The sequence below is a fragment of the Pristiophorus japonicus genome, chromosome 1, assembly GCF_044704955.1.
Source record: "Pristiophorus japonicus isolate sPriJap1 chromosome 1, sPriJap1.hap1, whole genome shotgun sequence".
Classification (NCBI taxonomy): Eukaryota; Metazoa; Chordata; class Chondrichthyes; family Pristiophoridae; genus Pristiophorus; species Pristiophorus japonicus.
In genome coordinates, this window is record NC_091977.1 from 318,916,145 (window position 1) to 318,944,025 (window position 27,881).

At 41.1% G+C, this 27,881-nt stretch overlaps 1 protein-coding gene across 4 annotated transcripts in view; it reads left to right on the forward strand.

The window, feature by feature from the left end:
• LOC139272308 (myelin basic protein-like) overlaps positions 1 to 27,881 on the forward strand; it is a 271,092-nt gene that overhangs the window by 228,143 nt on the left and 15,068 nt on the right. For 3 of the 4 annotated variants that reach the window (XM_070888585.1, XM_070888583.1, XM_070888586.1), the window contains one exon: positions 1,700 to 2,172. In XM_070888585.1, coding sequence (XP_070744686.1) covers positions 1,700 to 2,172 — 473 coding nt within the window. The remainder of the gene's footprint in view (positions 1 to 1,699; positions 2,173 to 27,881) is intronic. The other variant, XM_070888584.1, reaches the window with a different exon arrangement.

Genomic DNA, 27,881 nt, shown 5'->3' on the forward strand with positions numbered 1-27,881 from the left:
TTTACAGCCAATGAAGTACTTTTGAAGTGTAGTCACTGTTGTAATGTAGGAAATGCTGCAGCCAATCTGTGCACAGCAAGCTCCCACAAACAGCAATGTGATAAAAGAAAAGCAAGAAATACTTGCATTTATATAGCGCCTTTCACGATCACTGGACGTCTCAAAGCACTTTACAGCCAATGAAATACTTTTGAAGTGCAGTCACTGTTGTAATGTGGGAAATGCAGCAGTCAATTTGCGCACAGCAGCTCCCACAAACAGCAATGTGATAATGACCAGATAATCTGTTTTAGTTATGTTGATTTGAGGTATAAATATTGCCCAGGACGCCGGGGATAACTCCCCAGCTCATCTTCAAAACAATGCCATGGGATCTTTTATGTCCACCTGAGAGAGCAGACAGAACCTCGGTTTAACATCTCATCCGAAAGACAGCACCTCTGCACCTCTGACAGTGCAGCACTCCCTCAGCATTGCACTGGGAGTGTCAGCCTCGATTATATGCTGAAGTCTCTGAACTTGATCCAGAGTGAAGATGCCTTAATTCACATAGTTGCTTCTTTTCAATCTGAAATGGTCTAAGTCCGTAGAAAATAGGGATAGATCTGACCTGCTTTTAGATTGGGCTTAGTGGGGTGCTCAGACCAGTGGCTCCTAACTTCGCCATCAGCAGTTCCAAAGTAAGCTTGCTGGATTTGCAGTGGTCAGCCTCCAGGAAGACTTTTTTAATGAAGGTCTCTAGCATTCCACTAAAGCCAAAATAAATGCAACCCTGATTCCTATTCAAAATAAATAGTCCATGCGGGAGTCACGGGTTATGGGCAGCGGGCAGGGAAGTGGCGTTGAGGCCAACATCAGATCAGCCATGATCTTATTGAGGGGCCAAATGGCCTATTCCTGCTCCAATTTCTTATGTAAAATCCAGCATTGAGCAGAAACTCTTAAGTCCATAACTTGGTTTAACCATCTTCCACGAACCAAATTCAGATTAGCTCCCTATTTCTTACGGAATCTACACTCCGCGTTAGTTGCTCAAGTCCCAAGTGACTGGTGAAAATGTGATCCAATATGGAGGCAGAAGCCTTGATCGTGTGGAGTTGATGGATTTATGGCTGAAGTATTTTTTGGATTCATTTTAGATATTGAACCTGCTTAAGTAAATGTTAGTGGATAAAATTTGGCAATCGACATGATGAAAAATTCATAGTTGCCTTTTTTTACAACATGACCTAACTTTTTTTTAGAAAAAATCTAAGTGCTCTCGAGTTCTGCTTGACTACTGACAAAGAACGTTCACCAAGCTATGACACCAAAACCCTCTTTTGTTCCTTACTCAATAACCGTATTCAGTCAAACAAAGAATAACTGTTAAAACATATTTAGTATGCTGATGGCTTGATGTTTTGTCACTGCATCGAGCTCTGAATAGTACATGTACTGTTCTGCTGTCTCAATTTGCATGTGGTAACATATCAAAAAATTGGGTGAATATTCTACATAGGTTTAATTTTAAAGAGTGAATGCGTGATTAAGAGAAGATAAAGCATTGACTTAAATAAAAAGGTAACTGTGGTAGAACCTCAAATCTGTTCTGTGGAATTGGTGATGAAATGACTAAAGATGCCCTTGTGAAAAACAGCATTGTTCTGGGATGTGTTTTCAGAGGCCTGTATTCATTGCTTGTACTTGTTATTTGCAGCAGAGGCAGATGTTAATCAGAACAATGGGTCCTCCTCAAAGCAGAAGAAGATGGTGGTGACAGGCTCCAAGAGTGCAGAGGACCCAAAGAATGACTGGAAGCCGCCCAACACAGCTGAGCCAGCTGTTCGCCCACACTTGGTCCGCCTCTTTTCCCGTGACGCACCAGGACGTGAGGACAACACCTTCAAAGACCGCCCATCGGTATCTGATGAACTTCAGGCCATCCAAGAGGATAGCTCAGTTCCTGGGGTGAGCTCAGATTTGATGGAAGTGCAGAAATTGTCCTCACAATCATCAACTAGTTCAGATAAGAAGGGACAAGTAGCAAAACAAATGGCATCCGCAACCACCTCCGACCAGGCTAAGCAAGCTGGAGGAGCCCATTCAAGGCAAAGAGACTCAGGTCTATTCGACCAGCTGGGAAAACTTTTTGGACAAGAAGGATCCAGGAAAATACCTGAGAAGGGCAAGGTGAGCTCTGAGGGATAGAGGAATGACCAAGAGCTTAAAATCCTCAGAAGAGGGTTCTACAAACTGTCTCAGTATCAGCAAAAGTTGAAATAGCCAGTCGCCCATTCTAAATGTTGCCAGTCTTTTCCTGTTTTATTTTTTTTAATAGATGCTTGTTTCTAATGAAGAATTCCTGCTTTTTATGTTTTTGTTAAGTGGCACACATGGAATATTGACAAAGGCTTATGCATTACTTTTCCTACTTCAATTATTGTAAAAGGACTGTGCATGTTTAATATGTAGATATTAAATAGTTTCTGGTGAAAAGGAGTTTAATACAGGGGGTGAAGTAAATAATAGTTTATAAATCTTAGAGGACCTTATAGTTTCTGGACTAACTAATACATAAAATATTCGGTTGTTTTTGCGAATTAACTTTGACTCAAATAGCAGAGTCCAAATGAATGCAGAGAAGGAATAAAGTGGGCTTCTATGATATTTCATACTTGAGTTCTAAATTCTTAATGAATCTTTCAGTGAGGAGCAGTAAGATGGAATTTCGATAGGTTAGTTGAATTGGAGGTGGTGAATTACTGGATGATTTGCGTTCCCCCATTCAGATGTAAATTGAGCTACTAATGTCTACAGTGGACAGGATCTTGAAGTTCCTGACTTTGGAGAGTGAATGATACATCTCCTATATGGGGACCCATCCTCAGGAGTTTTTCCTGATTTGCTTTAGTCTAATTCTGGTCAGTTTAGGTTTGGTCCATTCCGGTGAGCAATTAGTCACTTCAAATACCGTGTTGCTATTTTTTACTGTTCTGTTGTAATCACTGTCCTCTGCTTAGGTTATGTTTATATTAATTGATGATAGCCAGTTACTTTTATGTAACTGCCCTTTTTTGTTTAGATCCTTCTAAAATTGCAGAGATTCAGCCACTTATTCTCGACCTGTTTTCTTTCTGTTAGAATGTCGCACACCTCCAGTTAATTGTTTTTGTTCCCTGCGATTATACCTCCTTAACAATGTTGAATTAAAACAAATGACCATCTACCAAAGCTTTTGCTTTCATCACTGGCTAGATCCTCTTGTAGCTTTGTACGGTCCCTGTGCATGGGGATCACCCGTTCTTTTTGCAAATGAACTTTGACTCAAATAGCAGAGCCCAAATGAACACGGGAAAGGATTAAAGTGGGCTTCAATTGTCTTGTACTATATTTCATACTTGAGTCTGTGGTAATAATTTAGGTCCAGCTGAAACCATCATTAATATTGCCAGTGATTGTTGATTTGTTATTTATGGTATCCTTACCAAAATATCCGACAGGAACTGTAAAATGTCCTGGCATTAGCTCTATAGAATAAAATTGTAAAAAGCAATGCACTATATCTTGCTGGATCTAAGATGATCCCAATCAGGATGATTTTGGAATCCTACTAAATTTCTTTTTGGTACTGAACATGTTTTATTTTCATTTCTGTACAATATACGAATTACTTGTCCTAATGGAGTACTGCATGTCACATTTATATCTTGCTTCAACTTGTCAATAAGTGAGTTTGTAGATTTTTTTCTTTAAGGTGTCAGTCCCAGTCTGGACGATCTAACACACGGTGAAGTGTTTTAATGATCTGTCACAGCAGTGGTGTGGGGCGTTTGGAACATAGCTTTATCTGCTGTAGGTGACACTGCGTTTAATGAAGTGGGAGATACAACAGACATCCACTTTATACCAGTAATGGCAGCAGAAAGATAAATATGCTGTAATTTGAATTTTATTCTTGGGAGGAAGAAAAAACTTACTCTGAACCTCATCTATAAATTACAATAGCACTTTGATTCGGCAGAAAAATTAGACTAGAACCATCTTGCGGTTGATCTGAAAGGACAAATGCCTGATTTATTGTATTCGAGGCATCTTTCTTGATTTGGCTTCTCCTGAACTATTTCTCAGAGAGTGGCATGTTAAATACTATTTAAAGGCACTCTGATAATGAAGAGGGCTGTTCAGACGTGCTGTGTGGTCATGGAGCTGTATCTGTGAACCCAAATTTGCCTTGTGCTCTGAATCCTAGCCTCAAGCCCAACCCGGCAGAAATGTTCGGCATGGGTTTGTTGTCGTTCTGAGTTAAATGCGATAAAAAGCTGCCCGAAGCTGCATTTGTTACTGATGATGGATCACTGCTTCCCCCTCCCCTTCTTGTTAATACGTTTTTCTTGTAAAAGATTGTGCGGTCCCATTAACGCAGCCCACTGCAGCAATTAGCAAACAGCAGTTAGACACTCGCTCTTTGTGCTCGCAGTACGGTGACATTAAATCTGATTGTATCTGAATTTGCAATAAAGCAGATTCTTTGAAAGGAACAAAAGTGATTGGGTGGAAATAAACACCCACGTGTCCTGAGGAATGACCCCTGAATTTTTCTCTCACTCATAACACATAGACACAAACTGTTCAAACAGGCTATCAATAAATTTGCATTGATTATTGCCAACAGAGTGCTGCAAAAGGGTGCTATTTTGTTCAGTAATACCGGCAGCATTGGTCTATGGGAGTATCGTAGCTGGTGCAGTGTCACCAAATGCTGCCAGTGGGACAGCTGACCAGGAAGAAACGCTCTTCTGTCAGTTGGAGAAACAGTATGCCTTTATTTTCTGCCTGTAGATTGAATAGCTTGGCTAAGTCCAAGTTCTTTTCTGTATTCTGTGCATTGAGATGGGTTGGAAAGCCAAGACAATTCAAAGTAGTAAACCATTTTGAAGACCTTTTAAAGCAAATAAATGTTGGGGTTTCAACCAAAATGCCTTCAAAAACTGCATTTGCACAGAATGGCCAGGATCATTCGAACTAAACACGCTCCCCTGATGCAGTGGATATAATGGATAGTATTACATTTCTGTCCTGGTACATGTGCAATAATGTGCGTTTATGTTATTATTTGATGACCAGTGGGGCATTTTCCACCTGGCTGATTGTGAACACAAATTTTAAATCAAAGCATCCATAGGTGACACCAGCCTTGCATGATTGATGTAAACCGGCATGACTATTTAATTTGGAAGCAATGCCAGCAAACCACTTGCCTCTCCACTAAATAGATTTCATTTTATGGGATTGTTTTGTCACTCCAGCCCACTTATATGCCCAACCATTGTTCAAGAGTATCTCCACTGCCTGTCTCTCTGCCTCCTGACCTGCATACCACTCCAGTTATATTCCTCCTTTGCCTGTTATTCTGTCCTTCCCATTAATCTGGCCTGGTTCTCTCCCTATCATTCTACCTTGTGTCCTTTATTGCAACAGTGACTACACTTCGAAAGTACTGCATTAATTTGGGATGTCCTGAGGTCATGAAAGGTGCTATAGAAATGCACATTCGTTTTTTTCCTTGAGTACCACTCCAGTCCACCCCTCCAGCTTTCCACCACTGATTGTGACTCCCCCTCCTTCCCCACCAGTTGTTCATCTCAACTTTCCTGCCTGTCCCATCTGTTATTCCACTTCACCCAGTCGCTGTGCCTTCCCTCCCTTATCTGTAGCTCTGGCCTTTTGATCAATTTGCTGCAACCTCTGCCTCTTCCACCTGACTTGATCACATTGCTTTCAGTTTTCTTCTAGGGGTACCTTGCTGAGGTGGGCTCATCAGCTATGCCCGAGTGAAAGAAGGAGATTTTAGGGTTTTTTCTCGCCAATTCATACTCAGTGGCCATAAAATCTAGTTTTATTCCTTAATGAAGTCAAGGAGTGGAAGGGACGGAGAACTGACTGGATTCGCGGTTGAGCATTTTGTTTGAGAGGTATTGGGAGGAAATAGAGATACAGGCAGAATTCATGCCATCCCTTCATAAAACAGACTTCCTGTGTTGGCCAATCATGATGTGGATGTGTGCAAGGCCCATACACACTTACCTTCTGGGGTAAAAGTAACTGGCAGTAACTGTGAGATCATGAAAATGGATTGCAATTAAAGCTAAAAAAAAAGTGTTATATGTCTTGCTAGTATTTGTTACATAAAGTGCTCAGAAAACCAAAAGTATGGAATTCCCCTAAAATTGTCACGTTAAAGATAAACATCAAAATACTAATCAAATATTTCAAAATCCTAAAATAATTGTCATAATACAAGGCTTTGTATAAATCTGGTCATTAAGTGACAGATTTAGGGTTTTTTTTGTATAGAAATTCAATAGATAAGTCACATTTGCCCTCATTATCTGGTGAATCCAATGAGGTCATTGGTATTTTGTTAAGTTTTACTATCATTGCTGTATATTTAGTCCAAATCCATTTGTAAATACTTTTGCCACAGTGTTACATGGTACATGATACAAACTGCAGTGCAAACCAAACAAGATCCTATTTTCAAGACTGGGAGAATTATGACTGAAAGCCATCTGTGATCTATCATGATTTGCGGATATAAAATTGGATTGGCTTCTATTTTTAGGGTGTATATGTTTTTTTAAATAGTTTTTTCTTCCCTTTCTCTTTTCTTGGGTGTCCAGTCACTATTGTCACAGCGGAGAAGGAAAATGGTGGAAGTCCTGCTTTTAGGCTTCTGTCAAGGTCATGCTGGAATTGGTTGCTCGGAAATACTTGGCAGCAACCTGGAGCAAGTTATTCCTCGCTCCCTTATAACAGGGCCTATTCATGCTGTGGAAGGGGAGGTGAGGTGGGAAGTGTGCATACAAAAGCATATCGCGATAATCTTACTGGCTCAAGAAGCCGGTGCATCACTAGTCAATCTGGACTGTCGTACCAACCAGTTTGTGATATGAATCTAGGATCTTGTGAGATTTCTACTGTTTATATTGTCCATTTGCTTTGAATGTTCTTAATGTGCAGTCAATAAAAAGAATGGTATACGCTGAAGAACTTTTTTCAAAAACGCATATATCAAAGATGTTTTTCTTACAGTATTTTGTTTTGTGGCTGAAGATTAACAATACACTCCAGCAGATATGTCCTGTTGGTTATCTGTGTAACAGAACAGAATCTTTTACATTGTGGCTGTGGCTTCAATTCCACCCTAAACTGCATCTTCTAAAAATAAATGTAAATGGCTGTTAATTGCTTACATTTAGGAATATGCATTAAACTCTAACATGAGCTGAACCATTTGAGTGCGGCTGTGTGTGTTATAATGTCTAACCTCTGAAGAGTAGCTGTGTCGTTTTCTATAATGGCCCCATCCACACACCTGACGCATGGCAGACTTGCATCCCTGTACCGTAGAATTATTTTCTCGACAGATAATGGAATTTGTCCATGGAGCCAACCAAGGCTTCTAATTGAAATTCCAGTGCCTCAGTACCTTTTTAAATTGTCACTGGTTTGTCTAAATTGGGTCGAAAGTGTTGCATTTTTCAATCCTTATTGTACAAGAATAGATAGAAGATTGAAGAGCTGCCACCATTGTCCACCTGGCACTGAGCTTCCCAGGTGTTGGCCTTGGCTCCGTCTTATCTCTGAAGGTTGTGGGTTCAAGCCCCGCTCCAGAGACTTGAGCACACAATCTAGGCTGACACTCCAGGGAAGTACTGAGGGAGTGCTGCACTGTCGGAGGTGCCGACTTTTGGTTAAGACATTCTCTCAAGTGGACGTAATAAATCCCATGGCAATATTCGAAGAGTGACCGGACAAGAGTTGTCCTGACCAACATTTATCCCTCAACCAACATTACTAAAACAATTAAATTAGTCTCCTCAGCGCCTCCCGTTATCGCCTCCGGGGGGGCGATAAGGGGGCGCTAACCAGGTACTGATTGGCTGCGGCGATAACATCGACTCCCGCCATATTCAGCGGGAGGTTTGCGGCGGCGGTGCGGTGTTTGCGCCCCAATCTCCTTCACCCAGAGATAGTGATGTCATCGCCGTGCGCATTGCCCTGGACCTGAACATGGTTTCGCCCCCTGTAGCATCGGTGGGCGAAAACACTGGCAGCTGTAGGAGGATGCATCCCTCGGGAGGCCAGACGCTTCGGGGGCGATGATTAAAGGCGAGGTGGCCGAGGTAAGTTTAAAAAAAAAATTAACCTGCTCTCTTTCGGGTTTGTTGCTACTCTTCTTTGCCCGCGATCGATCAGCCCGGCACTCTGCTTCAGTCAGCTGCCATCGGGGAGAAGTTAAGTTTTTATTTTGCAGAGCCTGCAGTGATGGCCCTTCCCTTTAAGGGAGGGAAGGAGCCTTTCAACGCAGCAGCGCTGCACGGCCCATTGAGCAGCGCTGCTGCCGATTGCACTCCACGAAGGAAGTGGAGCACTTGATTTAGCACTCCACTTCTTTCCTGGAGCACAACCCCTGAATTTTTTTGAAGTAGAAAAAGAATAGCACCTACCGTTAATTTTTTCTACTTTTAAAAGTTAACGCCCCAAACGGGGCGCTCACGAATTCTCCCCCATTATCTTGTGATTTATTCTTTTGCTGTTTGTGGGATCTTGTGTTTTCAAATTGGCTGTCATGTTTCCTACATTACAACAGTAACTATACTTCAAAAATAGGTACTTCATTGTGCGTAAAATGCTTTGGACATGCTGAGGTCGTGAAAAGCACTACATAAATGTAAGTTCCTTATTTGTTTATTTTTCTCAGGAAGAAACATGACTCCAGAATTAGTTTCCCAATCATTAACATTTACTCCTTTCCGTGTGATCTGGTAACAGGGGCTCATTGATATGACAAAGAGTGATATCCATTGGATGTGCTGAGAAAAATATTTTGGCCAATTTGAGAACTATAATCAACATGACCATTAGAGATGTGCAAAGTTGCCATGAAGCAAGTCACTCCATTATAAAATGTGATGTGGGTGGTTAGAGAGGTAAGCCATTTAGTTTAGGGAAAATGCGTTGAGATGCATGAGAAACAGGGATGAAACGGACATCCATCTTCCTGCTTCTAGAAAGAAAATGCAGTAAAGACATTTTAAAATTCCTTGCAGGGACCAATACCATCTTTACACTGATTCAGACATGTTTTCATGTTACATTTTATGTAATGTCAGTTTACTATAGATGGGGATTGCTTTTTTAATTTCCCCCCCCCACCTTTTTCAATATGTGGACCATGCTGGCAAGGCCACATTTATTGTCCAACCCTAGTTGTCTTGAAAAGGCGGTGGGCTAACTTTGTACAACTGAGTGGCTTGCTTGACCGCTACAATTATATAGTGCCTTTAATGTGGCTTCACAGATGCATTACCAGACATAGAGACATTAGGACAGGAGGTACGTTTAACAAGGGTGTTAAAGGAGGAAAGAGAGGTGAAGAGGCAGAAAGGTTTATGGAGGAATTCCAGAGCTTCGAGCCTGGACAGCAGAGTATGGGTCAATCATGTAGTGTGGGACTGGAGTGACTTGCAGGGGTGACAGATTCTTTTCTCTTAAGGATACCAGTGGAGCAGTTGGGTTTTTAATGACAATCCAGCAGCTTTCATGATCATTTTTATTGCCACAAATGACCAGATTTATTAAATTCAATTTCACAATTTGCTATGGCGGTATTTGAACGCACAACCTCTTAATTTGCTAGATCAGTTCCAGTGACTGCTTGAAATGCAGTTTAAACCTTTCCTGTATCGTCTCTATGTGGTCATCCCTCGTGTAAACATAGATGATGAATATTATTAGACTATCCACGCAACAGTCTTCTGTCAGTGTCCTCCTTGATGCTTGCTGTCTGTCAGCCCAAAGTGAATCTCTGTCAAATTTTTGCTTTCTCCTTGTACCTCTCAGTTCAACACCACACCATGATGGTGAATGACCAGTGCAAACCCATGACCTAATGCTCATATGTGCTACATATGTAGGAGGTAAATACACCAGGTCATGTGAATCAGCCATACAAACCAGGATGGTCCCAGCTTTGAACCTTGGTCAGTCCTTTCAACTGAGGTAGAATTCTGATCACTACAATTGATGGCACCATGCTGTGCCCTGCGGGCTTGGATGTGGTAGGAACATAGTGGTGGGGGGGGATTCAATCGTGCTTCCTGCTCCTGACAGTTGTACAATGATCCCTAGTGGAAAACTCATTTGTGGATGTTGGGTGAGGGCAGAATATGGTATGAAATAAAGGGGGAGGAACGAAACCGAGAGAAAAATGTGCATTTCATGGCTGTTTGAGGTTTATGGTCTGCCTGCATACAACCTTTTACCCAACATAAAGAAAGGACTTGCATTTCTATATCGCCTTTCACGACCTCAGGATATCCCAAAGTGCTTTACAGCCAATTAAGTACTTTTTGAAGAACTGTTGTAATGTTTAGAAACGTGGCAGCCAATTTGCGCACAGCAAGCTCCCACATACAACAATGTGATATGACCAGAGAATTTGAACGCCATAAGCAAGTATTTGTACAGTGTTAATCAGTTGATGTTATTGGTTTATCACAGTATCCAGTGACAACTGGGTGCAGAAACGATATTGTTTTTCTAGAAATTTGTGTAGAATATTTAAGAGAAAAAAACTAGTCTCACTGTACATTTTCTGCATATTTCATTTTATTTTTGAACATTTTAAATCGCTGACCATATGGGAGAACTGGCAGTGAGGTGCGAGTGAGTTAATTTAACACAAGACAATAGCATGACATGAATCTTTATTGACTGTCAAATAATGCTAATATTACTACTTCACCCTGTTTTATCAAATACATAGCCACATTTTTTTTTAAACTGACTAGAATAAACTGAAGAATGATTTAATGAATCATAATTTTTTTACCAGATTTTTTTTTTTACACTGTACTAATGGGGGGACACAATTATTTAAGGATCAAGGTTTGATTTCTAATGGGTCATTGCCCAAAGGCAGCTAAAAATGTAAATTATTTCAAACATTGAAAAGATTTTCCTTTTATTGCCTAATCGTGCCTCTACGAATTCCATTTTATACCAAACGTGTCCTTGTTCTCTATCAGTGCCTAATATCTGGAATGTACTGCCGGAAAGAGTGGTGGAGGCAGACTCAATTTTATCTTTCAAAAGGGAGTTGGAAAAGTATCTGGAGGCAAAAAAAATTCAGGGCTGTGAGGAAAGAGCAGGGGAGTGGGACGAGCTGAGAGTCCGCCTTCCGTGCTGTAACTATTCTATCATTCTATCCTGCTTCTAGAGAGGGTGCAGAGAAGATTTATCAGAATTATACCAGGGTTGAGGGACTTCAGTTATGTGCAGAGACTAGAGAAGCTGAGATTGTTCTTCTTAGAGCAGAGAAGGTTAAGGGGAGATTTAATAGAGGTGCTCAATATTATGAGGGGTTTTGATTGAGTAGATGGGGAGAAACTGTTTCCATTGCATGAGGTTCGGTAACCAGAGGACACAGATTTAAGGTGATGAGAACTTTTTTTTAACGCAACGACTTATGATCTGGAATGCACTGCCTGAAAGGATGGAAGCAGATTCAATAGTAACTTTCAAAAGGGAATTGAATAAATACTTAGAAAGGAAAAATTTGCAGGGCTATGGAGAAAAAGCAGGGGAGTTGGGACTATTTGGCTAGCTCTTTGAAAGAGGCTTGATGGGCCAAATGGCCTACTCCTTTGCTGTAAGATTCTATGCTTCATCTGCCAATCTCGGCCATTGTGTGTACTCTAATATTCACATGTTTCATTTGCTGACAGAGCTCTGGGGAAGGGGAAGTTGAGAGCCAACACATGATGACTGTACAGTGAAGTGTATTCCAAAACATCTCCTGACCAAGTATTGTAATTGTTCCATTTAAAAAAAGCATCTTAATCTATCACTGGGTAGCCCTCACCAATGCTTAACCCTTAGTCTATGATGGTAAATTCCAAAGTGCGATAAGCGTCCTGTTAAGGAAATAAGTGTCAAATATATTTAGCAGTGGCAAAGAAAACATGGCACCACTATGTATACTCGTTTTATGATTACAGATATTTATAAGAAAAGTCTTATAAGATTACAACATTATCATTTTTAACTTTAACGTTGTTGACTAAGATATTTTCTTTATGATCCTCCAAATTTTCTTCATAAACTTTCCCAGTAGTGAGTTACTAATCCTGAGTATTTTTCGTCCTGAAGAAGTTATGTTACTCTTTGTGCTTTATTACTGTCTGTGCCAGTTATCTATTTTAGTAAGCCATAGTGTTTGGTTAATAGGAGAGCGATTGGGTGAATTGAACATTTGCTTGTCAATGGATGTTCACATTGAGAAGCTCCATTTAGCACTATCTTCTTGTCGGTTCTTGAAAATGAGTAAAATTCATGTGATCAAATTGTTTCACGGAGAGATCTAGGATGTGTAATATCTTTCATATAGTGAAAATGAGATCTTGCAGACAACTGCAAAAGACTTACAGGACACACAGAGTTAAGGGAACGAATGAGAACACAGAATTTCCATGGAGTCATTGTTGTCCAATTATAAATCAAGCCCCAGTGTTCTTCAATATGTCACTTATCTTCTGATGTCGAACAGATGTGGCTTCAAACATTGCATGACACAAGGGAGCTCTGTAACCTGAACAAAGCATTATAAAGGGCTGTTGAATTGCACAAACAAAACCAACAGAAAGTTCTATTTGTGGGAAGAGTTGTATACAAGACCAGCTTTAGTTTCCTTCAGCGAACAGGTAAGTCCTTGTACACATGGTGATCGATAAGACTGCATTGCGGGTCTAGGTCAGAGTGATGAGGAGATTCCAAGTTTCAGTCTGTTGATTTACATTTTCTTGACTTTTGTTTCTCTGTCTTTGTCCTCAGATATTGTCTGCCCCTCCTCTTTGTAATTCCATCATTTTCCAATCAAGAAAGTGGATAACCCCCCCCCCCCCCGCGCCTCCTCGCAGTAGGGTTCTGCAACTGATGTTCTCTAACTGGATGTTACAAAAAGATAGAAAGGGTTATGGAACCAAGGCAGGTAGATGGAGTTAAGATACAGATGATCTAATTGAATGGCAGATCATCTGTAGAGGGGCTGAAATTCTTACTCCTTAAGTTAGATCTGTAAAAGTGCCTGAAGTGACTCACTCCTCTTATTGATTTTACTTTAACCTATTTCCCTTTGCGGGTGTAGGGAGGGTATATGACCTTTGCTGAGCCTTCCTTCTGTGGCCCAAGATTGGAAGCCACTAGTTAGGGTTGCCAATCCTCCCAACTTGTCCTGGAGTCTCCAGCAATTAAGATTAATCTCCTGGACATTGCTGCAAGCAGCTCCGAGAGAAATATTATAGGGTTATTTTTCATTGAACAATTTTGTTTATTAGTTATAAAAATATTGGAGATGGGTAGAAGGGCTGCTTGACCGGGTGGGGCAATTGGAGGCAGGAGGTCACTTGATAAACTCCAGGAATATGGCCAACTAGAGTTGGCAGGCAACCCTACGTGAACTGCAAACCTATCACTTTTGTGCAGCCTGTCGAAAGGCTACCTTGCTGCTAGTGGCCATATAGGCTTAAATAAGCATAAATAAATGATGTGGGGGAAGTGGAGCAAGTCTGGGAATGTGAATTCTATAGGTTATAACTATTACTTTATTGACAACTGATTTGAAGGATGGAGGTGGGGATTGAACATTGGGGAAGGTTATAGTCTTGAAATGACACAAACTTGTGGTTTAAAGATTTCATTATTGATTAATAGCAGGACTGTCACTACTGTGTGATCGTGTGTGGACATTATTCCAGTTGATTATGCTGTACAATGACCTGACATTTAAAAAATCAATTGAACTATATTTTTCTTTGCCTCGATAGTAGTTCATACTTTACATAACTTTGATTCTGAAGCGATGGCCTGAAGCATTTGGGCCTAAAATAGAATTAAAATCATGAACAATGGTGGCATTATCAATGGTAAACTGCATTAATCATTCATGAGTATTTGAAATGCGTTACAAAAGATTGCTTTGTTCATATCTGAGAGCACGGTGTTCCATAACAGTCAAAACCCAGCTTTGTTTTTACTTTGTCATTTTTTCTGCCCTGATTTACTTTTCTTCTGCCCTTGTTCTCCTAAAGACACTGGCTGCCTCACGATGGTATGATTCCACAGCATAGCTATCATCATAGCATTTTCCATACCGTCTTTCAGATGTGACATTAAACCAAAGTCCTGCCTGCCTTTTCAGTTGGACATAAAAAGATCCCATGATGCTATTTTGAAGGGGCGTTCTCTCCAGTGTCCTGACCAATGTTTATCCCTCAACCAACATCACTGAAAGATATTTTCTGATCATTATAACACTGCAGTCTGGGGGAGCTTGCTGGGTGCAAATTGGCTGCTGCATTTCCTACAGTACGACAGTGACGATACTTCAAAAGTACTTCACTGGCTGTGAAGCGCTTTGGGACATCCTGAGGATATGAAAGGTGCAATGTAAATGCAATATCTTCTTTGTCTTTATTAAGAATTCATAAGCCTGGCTAATTTTTCCTTCCCCGTTTAAGACTACTCTAATTAATTCTAGCAGTGCTATTACTGCCCTGAACAAAATCAGTTGAATTAGCATAGACCACTCTTCAAAAGGAATCTTCCTGACCTACAAATCTCAGAAGTGGAGAATTTGCCTCATTTCAAAACCCATCTGTATCACATTTGAATGATTGATCTTTCCAAATGGTGCCTTTTAAGCATATTTAGAAATGAATCCATAATGTATTAGTCAGATAGTAGCATTTACAATCGAGTTCTGATTTTAAAGTGGGATGTGTATTCAGTGTAATGAAACCATAGGGAAAGATCATCATCATCAGTGTTGGGGGACTATTAAAACTCGGGGAGCTGGTTCAAATTAAATGACTGCCGTCTTAAATTCAAATTTCTCACACTGCCTCAGTACTCCTAAGATTAGTTGTGATGAGAAGTCCATGTGTAGGCTTCCAATAGCATATTAGTTTTATCATGGTTTATTCTGATACAGAAGTGAGTGAATTAATTTAAGTTAAGCCTTCTCTCAGCAGGACCTCACTCATCATTTAAAACATATCAATTACCAAATTAACTTTATCTTCTGTCTCTTTCTCTTTATCTTTCTGTTGTTTTTTGTCAAAATGTAATTGCTGATAACAATATAAAAGAAATTGGCTTGGAGAAGTTAGAGTGGAGATGGATTATAATCAGAAATATTAATTTCAGAAAATTAGAAACAGGTGATGCTGGAAAAGTACAGAAAGAAGGAACTTGCTTATATAGCACCTTTCGTGACTTCAGGACGTCCCAAAGTGCTTTGCAGCCAATGAAGTACTTTTTGAAGTGTAGTCACTTTTGTAATGTAGGAAATGCGGCAGCCAATGTATGCACAGCAAGCTCCCACAATGTGATTAGCAGATAATCTGTTTTAGTTATGTTAGTTGAGAGATAACTTTTGGCCAGGACTCCCATGCTTTTCTTTGAAATAGTGCCGTGGGATCTTTTGCATCCACCTGAGGGAGCAGACGGGGCCTCGGTTTAACACCTCATTCTAAAGACGATACCTCCCATTATTGCAGCACTCCCTCAATACTGCACTAGAGTGTCAGCCTAGATTTTGTGTTCAAGTTTCTGGAGTGGGATTCAAACCCACAGCATTCTGACGCAGAGGCTAGAGTGCTACCCACTGAGCAACAAAAGAGGTTAAGGTCTTGATGAATCCTTTTATCAGTTCTGGTAAAGGGCCACACCTGAAATATTAATCTCTATTTATTTTCTTAGATAATGACTGACTTGCTGTGTGTTGATACCATTTTCTATTTAAGAATTGAAGCATTCACATTTTTATTCCTTAAATTTCTACTACCCTGTTGTACTGGCCATTTTAGCTCCCTCACACTGTTGGGCATAACAGCTTTCAGTTCCCCAAATAATTTCATTAGACTTATTGTTGAAAGAGTAATATTCAAGAAAATTCAGAGGAAGTCAAAAATAAATCGAAGTGTGTTAATTGTTTCAATTTAGAAAAGACTATATTGATGGTGTCAGTCACTCTTTAAGCCTTTCTTTACTGTAATCATACAGTTTTGTATTTATTGTTCATAATTGTCCAAAAGAAACTTGTCTTCCACTTGTTGGCATTCATTCTCTTGCATTTCTGCCCCACCTATCTCACTTCTTTACTGCACGTTATCTTTTGTGTTCCATGTAAAGTCATTTTTTGTTCTACCACTGTATCAGCATAAATAGTTACAGGATGCCTGGTGTAGGTCGGAGCGAAGCTGTGAAAACTGTTCTTCTTCACTCAAGCAGTAGTGAACAATAGCTGGTTTCAGCTGTGCTTAAAGCATCACTTATACATAAGACGTGTTGGTACAAGGCACAGCTGAGACATGGTAGACTGAGACAGCTACTGAGTGTTTCCAGATCGCACAGATTCACTCGACACACTATACCCAACCCCTCCTCACATTCTCTTGATGGTTTTACTGGCACTTCCTCCAATGTTCTCCGCAAGGAAAACTGAAGCAAGAAAGGCATGGGAACAGTGACATTGTTGTCATATTTTGTTACATAATAATGGCATTAATTACATTACAACAATAGTTGACACTGTCTTCCCGTAAACCAGAAGTTCCATTAATACATTAGGCCCCACATAGTAACTGTTGCTAATTTGGTTAAGAGGCAACTAAGAATGGGCAATAAATGCAGTATTGTCCACATCCTAAGAACATTTTTTTTGAAGAAACAGGAAAAAACAACAATAGAAAAGGCACAGCAGGTCTTTCAGCATCAGACAGAGAAAAGCCAGGTTAATACTTTGGGTGGGTGCTTCATCAGAACAGGCACAATCAGGCAGGAAAGTCCTTTCCATAGAGGTTTATGGTTATCTGAAAGGTGTGCACTTAATCCAATTTCTCTGCCCTTTCCCTTTTACATTTTTGCTTTAAATCTATAGGACTAACCAAAACAGTGAAGAGAGGAGAGGGCACACAGTTCAAGAGTACAGATATGCTAATTACTTTCTATAGAGTCAGCTAATGGATTTTATAAGCCTGTAAAAGATTTTAAGATACTGGGAAGAAGGATTTTTAAACCTATTTACTGGCTATTAAGCCCATTCCCTGCCTACATGTAAAAATGTTAGTCCTGTTGACCTCGATTCATTGTTACATTATGAGGGCAGGTTGCATAGACTAGGCTTGTATTCCCTCGAGTATAGAAGGTAAAAGGGGTGATTTAATTGAGGTGTTTAAGACAATTAAAGGAGTTGATGGTAGATAAAGAGAAACTATTTCCTCTGGTAGGGTGTGTCCAGAACAACGGTGCATAACCTTAAAATTAGAGCTGGGCCATTCAGGAGTAAAATTCCCTGCCTAAACCTCTCCACCTCTCTATTTCTCTTTCCTCTTTCAAGACGCTCCTTAAAACCTGCCTCTTTGACCAACCTTTTGGTCACCTGCCCTAATTTCTCTATGTGGCTCGGTGGCAAATGTTTTATCTCTCAATATTCCTGTGAAGCGCCTTGGGACGTTTCACTATGTTAAAGGCGCTATATAAATACTAGTTGTTGTTGTGATGTCAGTAAGCACTTCTTCACACAAAGGGTAGTGAAAATCCTGTCCCCCAAAAAGCTGTTGAGGCTGGGGGTCAATTGAAAATTTCAAAACTGAAATTGATAGATTTTTGTTATGTTACAGAAGCAAGGCGGGTAGATGGAGTTGAGATATAAATTCAGCCATGATCTAATTGAATGGCGGAACAGGCTCGAGGAGCTGAATAGCCTCATCCTGTACCTATGTTGTCCTGCCTTCTCTTTGGTTTGAACAGATATATACGAGGCTCTCCTGCCTGACTGGGCACTTACCAACTAGATATTTATTAGACTGAACCATTTCTTTTTTTTTAAAAAAAGCAGAAGTCATGCACATAACCGTCTCTGAAATTGCACTTTCCAAAAGATTATAACCATCATCAGGTTGAAAAATACTCACTTGCACTTTTATAATTGTAGAAACATCAACAACGTGAAAGCAGCTGATTTAATGTCTATCCATTGAAAACATTATGTGGGTTCTAATAGGTACTGTAATTCCCAATGTTACTGCCAAACGGATTGAGAATCCATTCTGTTAATTCAGTACCCAATATAAACTCACAATTTACATAACAGCATCGGACCTGTGTAAACCAGAGTGTATTGTTTTTGGCAAAATTCTTCCTTCCTGTCAGCTGATACCATTTTGACCCTCATTCTTGGCTCATAATGTTATAAAATATCCCAAGCTGGAAATTCGTTTTGGCCTGACTTCAGGCCTGAAATAGGTGGGCTCGTCGGAAATTGGGCCTCGGCCACATCAGCCGGAGAGCTTCAAATACCAAGCAGGCGCCCAGAGGCAGTGCGTTGATTCGACGAGGACGGTGTTGGGTAGTCCACCACCTCAGCAGTGGCCTCAGGTAGGTCCTGGAAGGGGGCTGAGGCGATTAGTAGAGAGGGAGGGGGCGAAGAGAGGGTCACATAATGGAATCTTTGATCACATTATGAAACAACCGGAAACAGTCAATGAAAGGAAGTGAAACAATAAATCTCCATGGAAAACTCCAAAAAGGTAAAGCAATAAATTAAACTATATTATAGAAAATGTACAAATACTAGGAGTATTTTACAATGCTGCAAATTGGCTGGCATGTTTCCCTACATTACAACAGTGACAACACTTCAAAAGTACTTCATTGGCTGTAAAACGCTTTTAAACGTCCTGCGATTGTGACCTTTCTGGAGATCTGAGATGCCAAATTGGAACAGGCTTCGACAGGATTGATGATCAATTGCAAAGAGTGAGGACTTCGCCAATCTCATTGGGATGTTTAGCTCTGCTGTCATGCAGATCAATGTACATAGTACGGCAATGCCCAATAACAATTACATGGCTGAAATGGGCGGGGTCGGTGTTATCAGGAAGCCAGCACGTCTGGATCCAGCCCCTGGAATGGGCGGGGTCAGTGCTGACAGGAAGCCAGCACATCTAGCTCCAGACCCTGGAATTGGCTAGTTGGTGCTGTGAGCAAGTTGGCACATCTGGATCCAGCCCCTGGAATGGGCAGGATTGGTGCTGGCAGGAAGCCAGCACACCAGGATTCAGTCCGCTTCAGTCAGCCTCCTTCCCATGCATTCATAAGTGACAGAAACTACACAGAGCCAGTCTGTCCACACAGCTGTCGAAATGGCTGCAGCCAACAACAGATGAAGGATATTTCAACGAAGAGCCTTCTATTGGCCCACAGCAGCCAGCCACACCTCATTCCTGCCACTGATGTAGCATCTAGTAAAAGCGCAAGACTAGAGTTAAGAGCACCACCAAATGGAACAAAGAGTAAGCACGGTGATAGGAAATGGTAGACACACACACCATTGCACCATCATTGTTCAATTATGCAGTGCATTCTTAGCAAGGTTTGGGAGCAAGTAACATCAATGGCAAATTTGGGAGTTGTGTTGAAAAAGGAAGAAACTGAGGGAAAATGTAGACAGGACTGTTAATGCAGTGGGCACATTTTCAATTTAAGGGAAGTATCACTGCTTCATGAATTTCTCTTCATGGTAATGGCTAATGGTAGCTGGTAATAGGTTCTTTCTGCAGCCTCTTTCAGGGTGCTCCTGTTCCTCTAGCAGGTCCCTTTGCTATGCTCGGGTGTCTTTCCCTTCTGGGAGCTCCATCACGAAACCTCTTTGCAAGGCAAGGTTGTGCAGCATGCAGCATGTTACCACAATCCTTGAAACTTTAGCCAGGCTTATATTGCAGAACCCCCCCCCCCCCAGATAAATCCAGATCCCTGAGGCGATGCTTAAACATGCCAGTGCTGTGCTCAATGATCATTCTGGAGAATGCAGTCATCTCATTATACCTGGATATCATAGATGTGTCTTAAGCTATGGCTATAAAGGACAGCTTTGGTCACTCAGGAACTCTCCGAAGACTTGTTCTTTTGGGTCAAATGTTGTGACACACTAGGCTGCCTGAAAATAAAGGACATTGTGACAGCTGACTTAGAAGTGAGCTTTTTGTATTGCAAAAAGTCTCCTAGCAACACTGAATTCCTCGGCTCATATGAGCTGTTAAAGGAAATACCATTAAGCAGATGAAAAGTGACAGAAAAATATGTTGTGATATCTTCTGAATTCATTTACATGCAGCCCCTCTTAAACTGGCAATTGCTTCTCTGACCCATCAAGACTTCAATCGCAAGATTGGGTCAGCTGAATTTTGGATGGAGATCCAATGTTACTGATCTTCACCCAGTTTTATGATCAGTTATGCCCAAATATCAGATGTAACAGATCGTAAATTCAATCTTAGTTCTGACTCCAGTCTTAAGACTTTCTCATCTTCCACTTGGCCTATTTAAAGGGTCACTGCCCTCATGAGGAAGTGTTTCTATGGAGCCAAGACGGGTAGATGGAGTTAAGAGACAGATCAACCATGATCTAATTTAATGGCGGAACAGGCTCGAGGGACTGAATGGCCTCTTCCTGTTACTGTGTGTCCGCCAAAGCTTTTGTACTTGGCAAAGGAGAAGAGTAGGAAGAACCATGCCCATTTTTATTGCAAATACCATCACACGGACACAATGGGATGGTTTGGTGTGATGTATTTTAAGTCACTGAATGCTGCCTTTTATATAAAAAATAGAAAAGTAATTTTCCATGAAAAGGTTATTACTTTAAGTAATCCATTTTTTACAATATTAAGTAGCTGAGAGTTTAATAGCAGTGTCTTGCTTTTAAGAAATGATTCTTTTATCACTTCAGTATACTTTTAATGCCCTTTATCAAGGCTTGTCATTGTATGTGATTTTTAAAGATTGTCTGCATTTTCTGTAGCGATTTTCCAAGTCTCTTTAATTGATTGATGGTAATGTCACCTTCCCGGCTAACTGGTTTCTACACAGAAGCCTAGTGTCAGAAAAGGGTGGTAACCCTTCATCAAATTAGAGCAAAATACTTGTGCCTCTGAAGAAAAACATACCAGCTCTTAATTGTGTGAACATGAAATACTGATTTCATTAGATAGCCAAGGTATCAGAAATCAATGCAAGCTGCTGGGGGAGGCAGGTATAGAAAGCATTGCATGCTTTGTCTGCCACTATCTGGCACTCACATATACCTGCAGCTTATACCAACGACTTAGACATCAGCCTTGGCTCAGTGATAGCATTCGCATGTCTGGGTCAGTAGGCTGTGAGTTCAAGTCCCACTCCACAGACTGGAGCACATATTCTAGGCTGACACTCCCAGTGCCAGTACTGAGGGAGAGCTGCACTGTCAGAGGATTTGATTAAGGGTTACCTCCCATTCAGATAAGACTTTAAACCAACGTTCCATCTGCTCTCTCAGGTGGATGTAAAAGATCCCATGGCACTATTTTGAAGGCCATCAGGGGAGTTCTCCCTGGTATCGCTCAACCCAACATCACAAAAAACAGATTATCTGGTCATTATTGCTGTTTGTGGGACCTTGCTGTGTTTCCTGCATTACAACAGTGACTACATTTAAAAGTACTTCATTGGCTGTAAAGCGGTTTGGGACATCCTGAGGTCATGAAAGGTATGACATAAAGGCAAGTTCTTTCTTTCTTTCTTTGTCATCCAGAGGTTAGAGGTGCTTACTTTGGTCTTTGACTAATACTTTCTTCCTGTTTCTCACATACTCGGATGACATGGCGTAATTTGTGTCAATTCCACCTGTGTATCCTTGCGTTGCGTGCAATTTCATCTCGATGAAAATAACTGCCGTGTTTTTTTTCTGCTGTTTTCCATCCACAGTCATTTGAGAGCACACCTAGGTTAGTGCATAGTATGAACACTTCTCTCATCATTAAAGCATCCATTGCATGTACCTGCCAGATGAAAATGTGATGTTTTTTTAAGTCTCGTCCAGGCCTAATGAGAGAGGACTGGGAAGGGAAGGGAATGGAGGAGAAGAGAGGTTTATTTTGTTCAATGTTTGCTCTTCATTTTGTTAACTGCCTAATATCGACACCTCAGACAACTTTTTGCCTCCCTAGATTTTTAATTTTGTTTCGTTCTCTTAGATGCTGAGAGAATTTTTCCCCTGGCTGGGGAATCTAGAACGAGTGGTTGCAGTCTCAGGATAAGGGGTCGGCCATTTAGGACTGAGATGAGGAGAAATTTCTTCACTCAGGATTGTGAACCTTGGGAATTCTCTACCCCAGAGAGCTGTGGATGCTCAGTTGTTGAGTATATTCAAGACAGAGACCGATAGATTTTTGGACATTAAAGGAATAAAGGGATATGGGGATAGTGCAGGAAAGTGGAATTGAGGTAAAAGATCAGCCATGATATTGAATGGTGGAGCAGACTTGAGCAGCTGAATGGCTTACTCCAGCTCCTATTTTTTATGTTCTTATGGTCTCTTACCCATGACCTTTCACTTTCTTCATTTTGTTTCTATACTCTCATTTTTGTGATCTGAATTTTCTCTCAGTCTTAGTCTCTCCCTCCTTTATGGAATCATTGGCCCGATATTAACCCGGAGATGGGAATGCCGCATGTGAAGGTGTTAACGGACAACAATCACGCAGCATTGTGTGACGTTTAAGTCTGGACAATTTTAATGGCCTGACAACATTTAAATTAAGCTCCCGGGTTCCTCGATGGAATGCTGCATCTGTGGGTATGACATCCACCCATGTGATGCCGACCGTTATTTAAAGGAGCAGTCTACCTCTGCAAGGGAGGCTGTGGGAAAGGACTTAGGATACTGGAAGCAATTGGAAAGATATCTGGAAAGAAAGGGAAGGTGACCCCCAAGTTCAGTGATGCCTCACTGGAGGTAATGCTGGGTGCAGCGAGGGCCAGGAGGGATGTATTGTTTCCCACAAGTGGGAAGAAGAAACCTTCTGCCACAACTAAGAGCAAGCCGAGATTGAGGTGGTTGAGGAAGTCAGCAGCAAGACCTAGGTTTAGTGCATGAAATGTTTCAGTGTCCTGACTTGGTCAGGACACATTCTCCTGCAATGCACCTCCTTCCTCTCCCTCTTATCCATCTTACAGCAGTCACACCACTCCTCCTCCCTGGATCATTTTCCTCACCACAAATCACCACGGTGCACTGTACCACCTCTCATCCTCACTCCTTACACCTGCTCCCCTCCTGTCTCCTCCTTTCACTGCTGCCAATAACCCCAATCCTCATTTTATCCCCTCTGAGCTGTGTGACTTCCACCTTCTCTCAGTGAACCTCCTCAATTCACACTGTACTCAATCTCCGCCAATGCACAAAATCCCCACTCCTTCTACATCTGCCTGATTCCCACTTTCGCCATATACATTACATCCAGAGACACATCCTTGTTAGCCACACATAACACTGTCCTATGTTTGCAGGAGAAGAGAGTGCAGGATACCAGAGAGAGGGCCAAGATTATTAGAGGACCACCAGAGATCGTGGAATTGGCTAGTTCTGGTGCGCAGGTCTTCAGCACCGCAACTTTCTGTGCTTATCATGCAACTCGCCATGTTTGCTAGCTTCACTATGTTAGTGCCTCTTTCTAAGGTATACCTGGTGCTGTTCTTGGTACAACCTTCTACACTGCATCGAACCAGCCTTGGTCTCCTGCCTTGATGGTGATGGAGAAGTGAAGGATCTGAAGGTTACAGATTCTGATGGTATACAATTCTGCTGCTGATGCTGACCCACTGCACTACATGGATGCCCAGTTAGATCTTTGGTCTGACCTAGTTAGCACGGCAGTAGTGTGACACTGCACAATGCATAGGGCCCTTACTGTGAAAAATGAGACTTTGTCTTTACAAGGCCTGTGGGATGGTCATTCTTACCAATGTAATTGTGGGCAGACATGTCTGAAACAGGTAGATTGGTCAGGACAAGATCAAGTAGGTTACTCCTCCATGTTACATAGAATTACATTTAATTTTGCAACACAGAGACAGGCCATTCAGCCCAACTGGTCTACGCCAGTGTTTATGCTTCATATGGCCTCCTCCTACTCCTTTTCATCTCACTATCAGTGTATTTTGTTGATATGAAGTCACCATGTGATGCAGGTCCAAACTGAGAGCTATGCCCTACAGGACTTGGCCAGCTGTCAGTAGTGGTATTACCAAGCCACTTTTGAAGGTGGACATTGATTTTTTTTTTCCAGTAATGTAGTGGTTATGTTACTGGACTAGTAATCCAAAGGCCAGGATATGAGTTTAAATCCCATCACTGCAGTTTGTGAATTTAAATTCAGTTTTAAAAGAAAGAAAAGAAAAGTAAAAGAGGCAGAGAGGTTTAGGGAGGGAATTCCAGAGCTTAGGGCCCAGGCGGCTGAAGGCACGGCCGCCAATGGAGGAGCGATGAAAATCGGGAATGCGCAAGAGGCCAAAATACAAGAAGCGCAGAGATCAGAGTGTTGTAGGGCTGTATCATCCTCCGTAACTTCAAAATGAGAACAGGAGTAAGCTGTTGAGTCCATTAAGTCTGGAGGGAAGCTAGTCCGGTTTAACTAATGGAGATGGATGAATATTCTGGAATACTGCTTGGTTACCTTTGGGAATCAACAAGTTCTTGTGCAGAAGTTTCCCTCAGGAGATTACATGGGTGAGATAGGTGGTGTGGTAGACTCTTCATGGTAAAATACATCGCTCATGAAAGAGGCCGAATAACCTTTTCTTATTCCTTGCTTTCTTATGTTCTTATTTTTGATGAAACCATTTTGAGCAGTAGAGAACAAATTATGGCCTAGAAATATGATGGCACACACCCACTTTTCAGGCACTGAACAGGTGCTTAAGAATCCAATATGGCGGGGAGGAAGCACATGCTCATTATGAGCCTAAACTGTGCCCTGCCATATTGGTGTAGGCAAAAAAACATTGTAGGCAAAAATAAAGTATTCAGGGCCCACACCTAAAACAGGCAAAAGACCCTTTGCATATTCAAATAAGGGACTTAACGCCTGTTTGAGGCCCCTTGTGCAAAATTGGATTGCCTTGAATGCAGTCGATGCTGGGCCGACTGTGTTCAGAAAAAAACAGGTCTAACATGCAGCCTAATCAGCGATCCTTTCTGGGCCTGTATGTTTATGCCGTTCCTGAGGACTGAGTGGCTGTATTCCATAACAAAATAATTGTGAACTAAACCTCTCAACAGTAAAAAGATGATACCAAATCAATCACTCAGCTAGTTCATTATCATCTAACCTAAGCTGTAAACTCCCCACTGGTTTAAATAATTTCATAATGGCTTCCACTTAAAAGCTATTGTATAGCTATAGAATACTCTCTTGAGTATTCAGGAAGACTCACTCTCAACAGCTCCAGACAGCCATGGCTCAATTGCTAGCACTCTTGGCACTCCATCAGAAGGTTGTGGGTTTAAGACCTACTCCGGAGACCTGATCACAAACATCTAGGCTGACAGTACTGAGGGGGTGCTGCACTGTCAGAGGTACTGCCTTTTGGATGAGATGTTAAACTGAGATGTCTGGTCTCTCGAGTGGACTTACAAGATCCCATGGCACTATTACGAAGAAGAGCTGGGGAGATATTTGTCATGGCAAATATTTATCCCACAATCAACATGACTAAAAAATAGATGATCTGGTCTTTATCTCATTGCTGTTTGTGGGAGCTTGCTGTGCATACATTGGTTGCCATGTTTCCTACATTACAATAGTGACTACACTTCAAAAGTACGTCATTGCCTGTGATGCGCTTTTGGACGTCCTGAGGTTGTGAAAGGTGCTACAGAAATGCAAGTCTTTCTTTCTAAACAACTGCCATGTGGATCACCATTGCAAGGTCACAGTGAGATCCCTTTTTTGTTGTAGCAAGAATATTTCCAATATTTCTATTTGTTTAAGCTTTATATTAACTGTGGGCACCTCAGGAAGGATATATTGGCCTTGGAGAGGATGCAGCATAGATTCACTGGAATGATACTGGGGGCTAAAGGGGTTAAATCATCAGAACAGGTTGTATAGACTAGGCTTGAATTCCTTTGAATGTAGAAGAACAAGGGGTGATCTAATTGAGGTGTTTAAGATGAATAAAGGATTTGATAGGGTAGATAGAGAGAAACTATTTCCTCTGCTGGGGGGGGGGGGGGGAGAGTCCAAAACAAGCGGCACAATCTTGAAATTCGAGCTTGGCCGTTCAGGGGTGATGTGAGGAAGCACTTCTTCACACAAAGGGCAGTGGAAATCTGGAACTCTCTTCCCTAAAAAGGCTGGGGGTCAATTGAAAATTTCAAAACTGAGATTGATAGATTTTTGTTAGGCAAGGGTATTAAAGGTAATGGAAACAAGGCAGGTAAATGGAGCCCAAGAGTTTCTATCCCAACAGTACTCCAAAGAGTCTTCAGTAAACTATTTGGGGAAATTGAAAATGTTTTCTATTTTAACCTAAACTTTTGAACAAGGATTTCATGCCTCTGATTTAATGTTTGAATGAGGTGCCTGGCCTTTGTTATTGCTGTGTCCACCATAGGTTGGACAGGTTCAGAGTGCAAATAAATCTTATGGGCTAATAATTAAGCATGCTAACTATTTTAATTAGGATAAAGTAAGGAACATCTTTTGCAAAGGATTGCTTAAGATAATTGTGACACAAAATGAGATATTTTTGTTCAGTTTTAGTTAATGGATACCTGCTTAAATCCAGTCACAGAACACAGGCAGTTTAAAGAAAAAACTACAGTTTAGATCTCAGGAGCCAATGCATTGTCGAAGGTATAATCTTACCTGTCTCCTCTGAACTTCCTTCTCCAAAGCTTGCAAATTGAGAGGTATGCCCACAGGAATACCCATAGTCGAATGTTAATAAACTCTCTCACCAATAATAAAAAAACATAAAATGCTAGAAACACTCAGCAGGTCGGGCAACATGTGTGGAGAGAGAAACAGAGTTAACGTTTCAGGCCAATGATCTTTCATCAGAACTGGGAGAAGTTAGAAATGTAACAGTTTTTAATCAAGTACAAAGCAAAGGAAAAGGGCTGTGGAGGGAGGAAAGGGCAAAGAGGAAGGTGTGTGATAGGGTGGCAGGCAGGAGTGATTAAATGACACATGGGATGATGGTGCAAGGCAAAAGGGGGTGGTAATGGTACAAGAAAGAAACTATAGTCCAGAGGAGGTGTAAATGGAAACAGCAGAACCATTACAGCACCTGCTCTGTGACAAAATGGGAGCAGTGGTTATGGTCTGAAATTGTTAAACTCAATGTTGAGTCTGGAAAGCTGTAAAGTGCCTTCACGAAAGATGAGGTGTTGTTCCTCGAGCTTACGTTCAGCCTCATACCAATAATGCTGGCAGGAGGCTTCAGTAAATTTGGGTCCCGGATTTATGCACAAACTTACTTTGTGTCGGCTCGAATACTGGATTTCAGACCAGAGTCCAGAACTGACAGGTTAGTCTCCCACTGTGCTGCTCAACTTCTCAAAATTAAAGCTGGTCACACCTTTCAATTCTCAATTATTTTTAATGTTTAAATGAATTTGTAATCAATCTAATTCTTTCCGATCATAAATCTTACCTCTAACATTTCCCAGTGTCTGAATTTAATGTGGTTAGCATACACTTACATTAATGCCTCTGTATAATATCATAATAACAAAACTCTCCAAAAAAGCATTTATTTTCACATCGAAAGCTTAGCAACAGAGAACGTTATCATAACAACTTTTTGAAATACTTTGTTAAACTTACCTTATAAATAGCTTTTTCTTGTTTGGTTCTTTACTGCTGTTGTATTAACATTCGCATCGGATATATTTTATGTCCCCGGTATCCAATCTATAGATGCAAAGATCACAAATCAATTTGGTG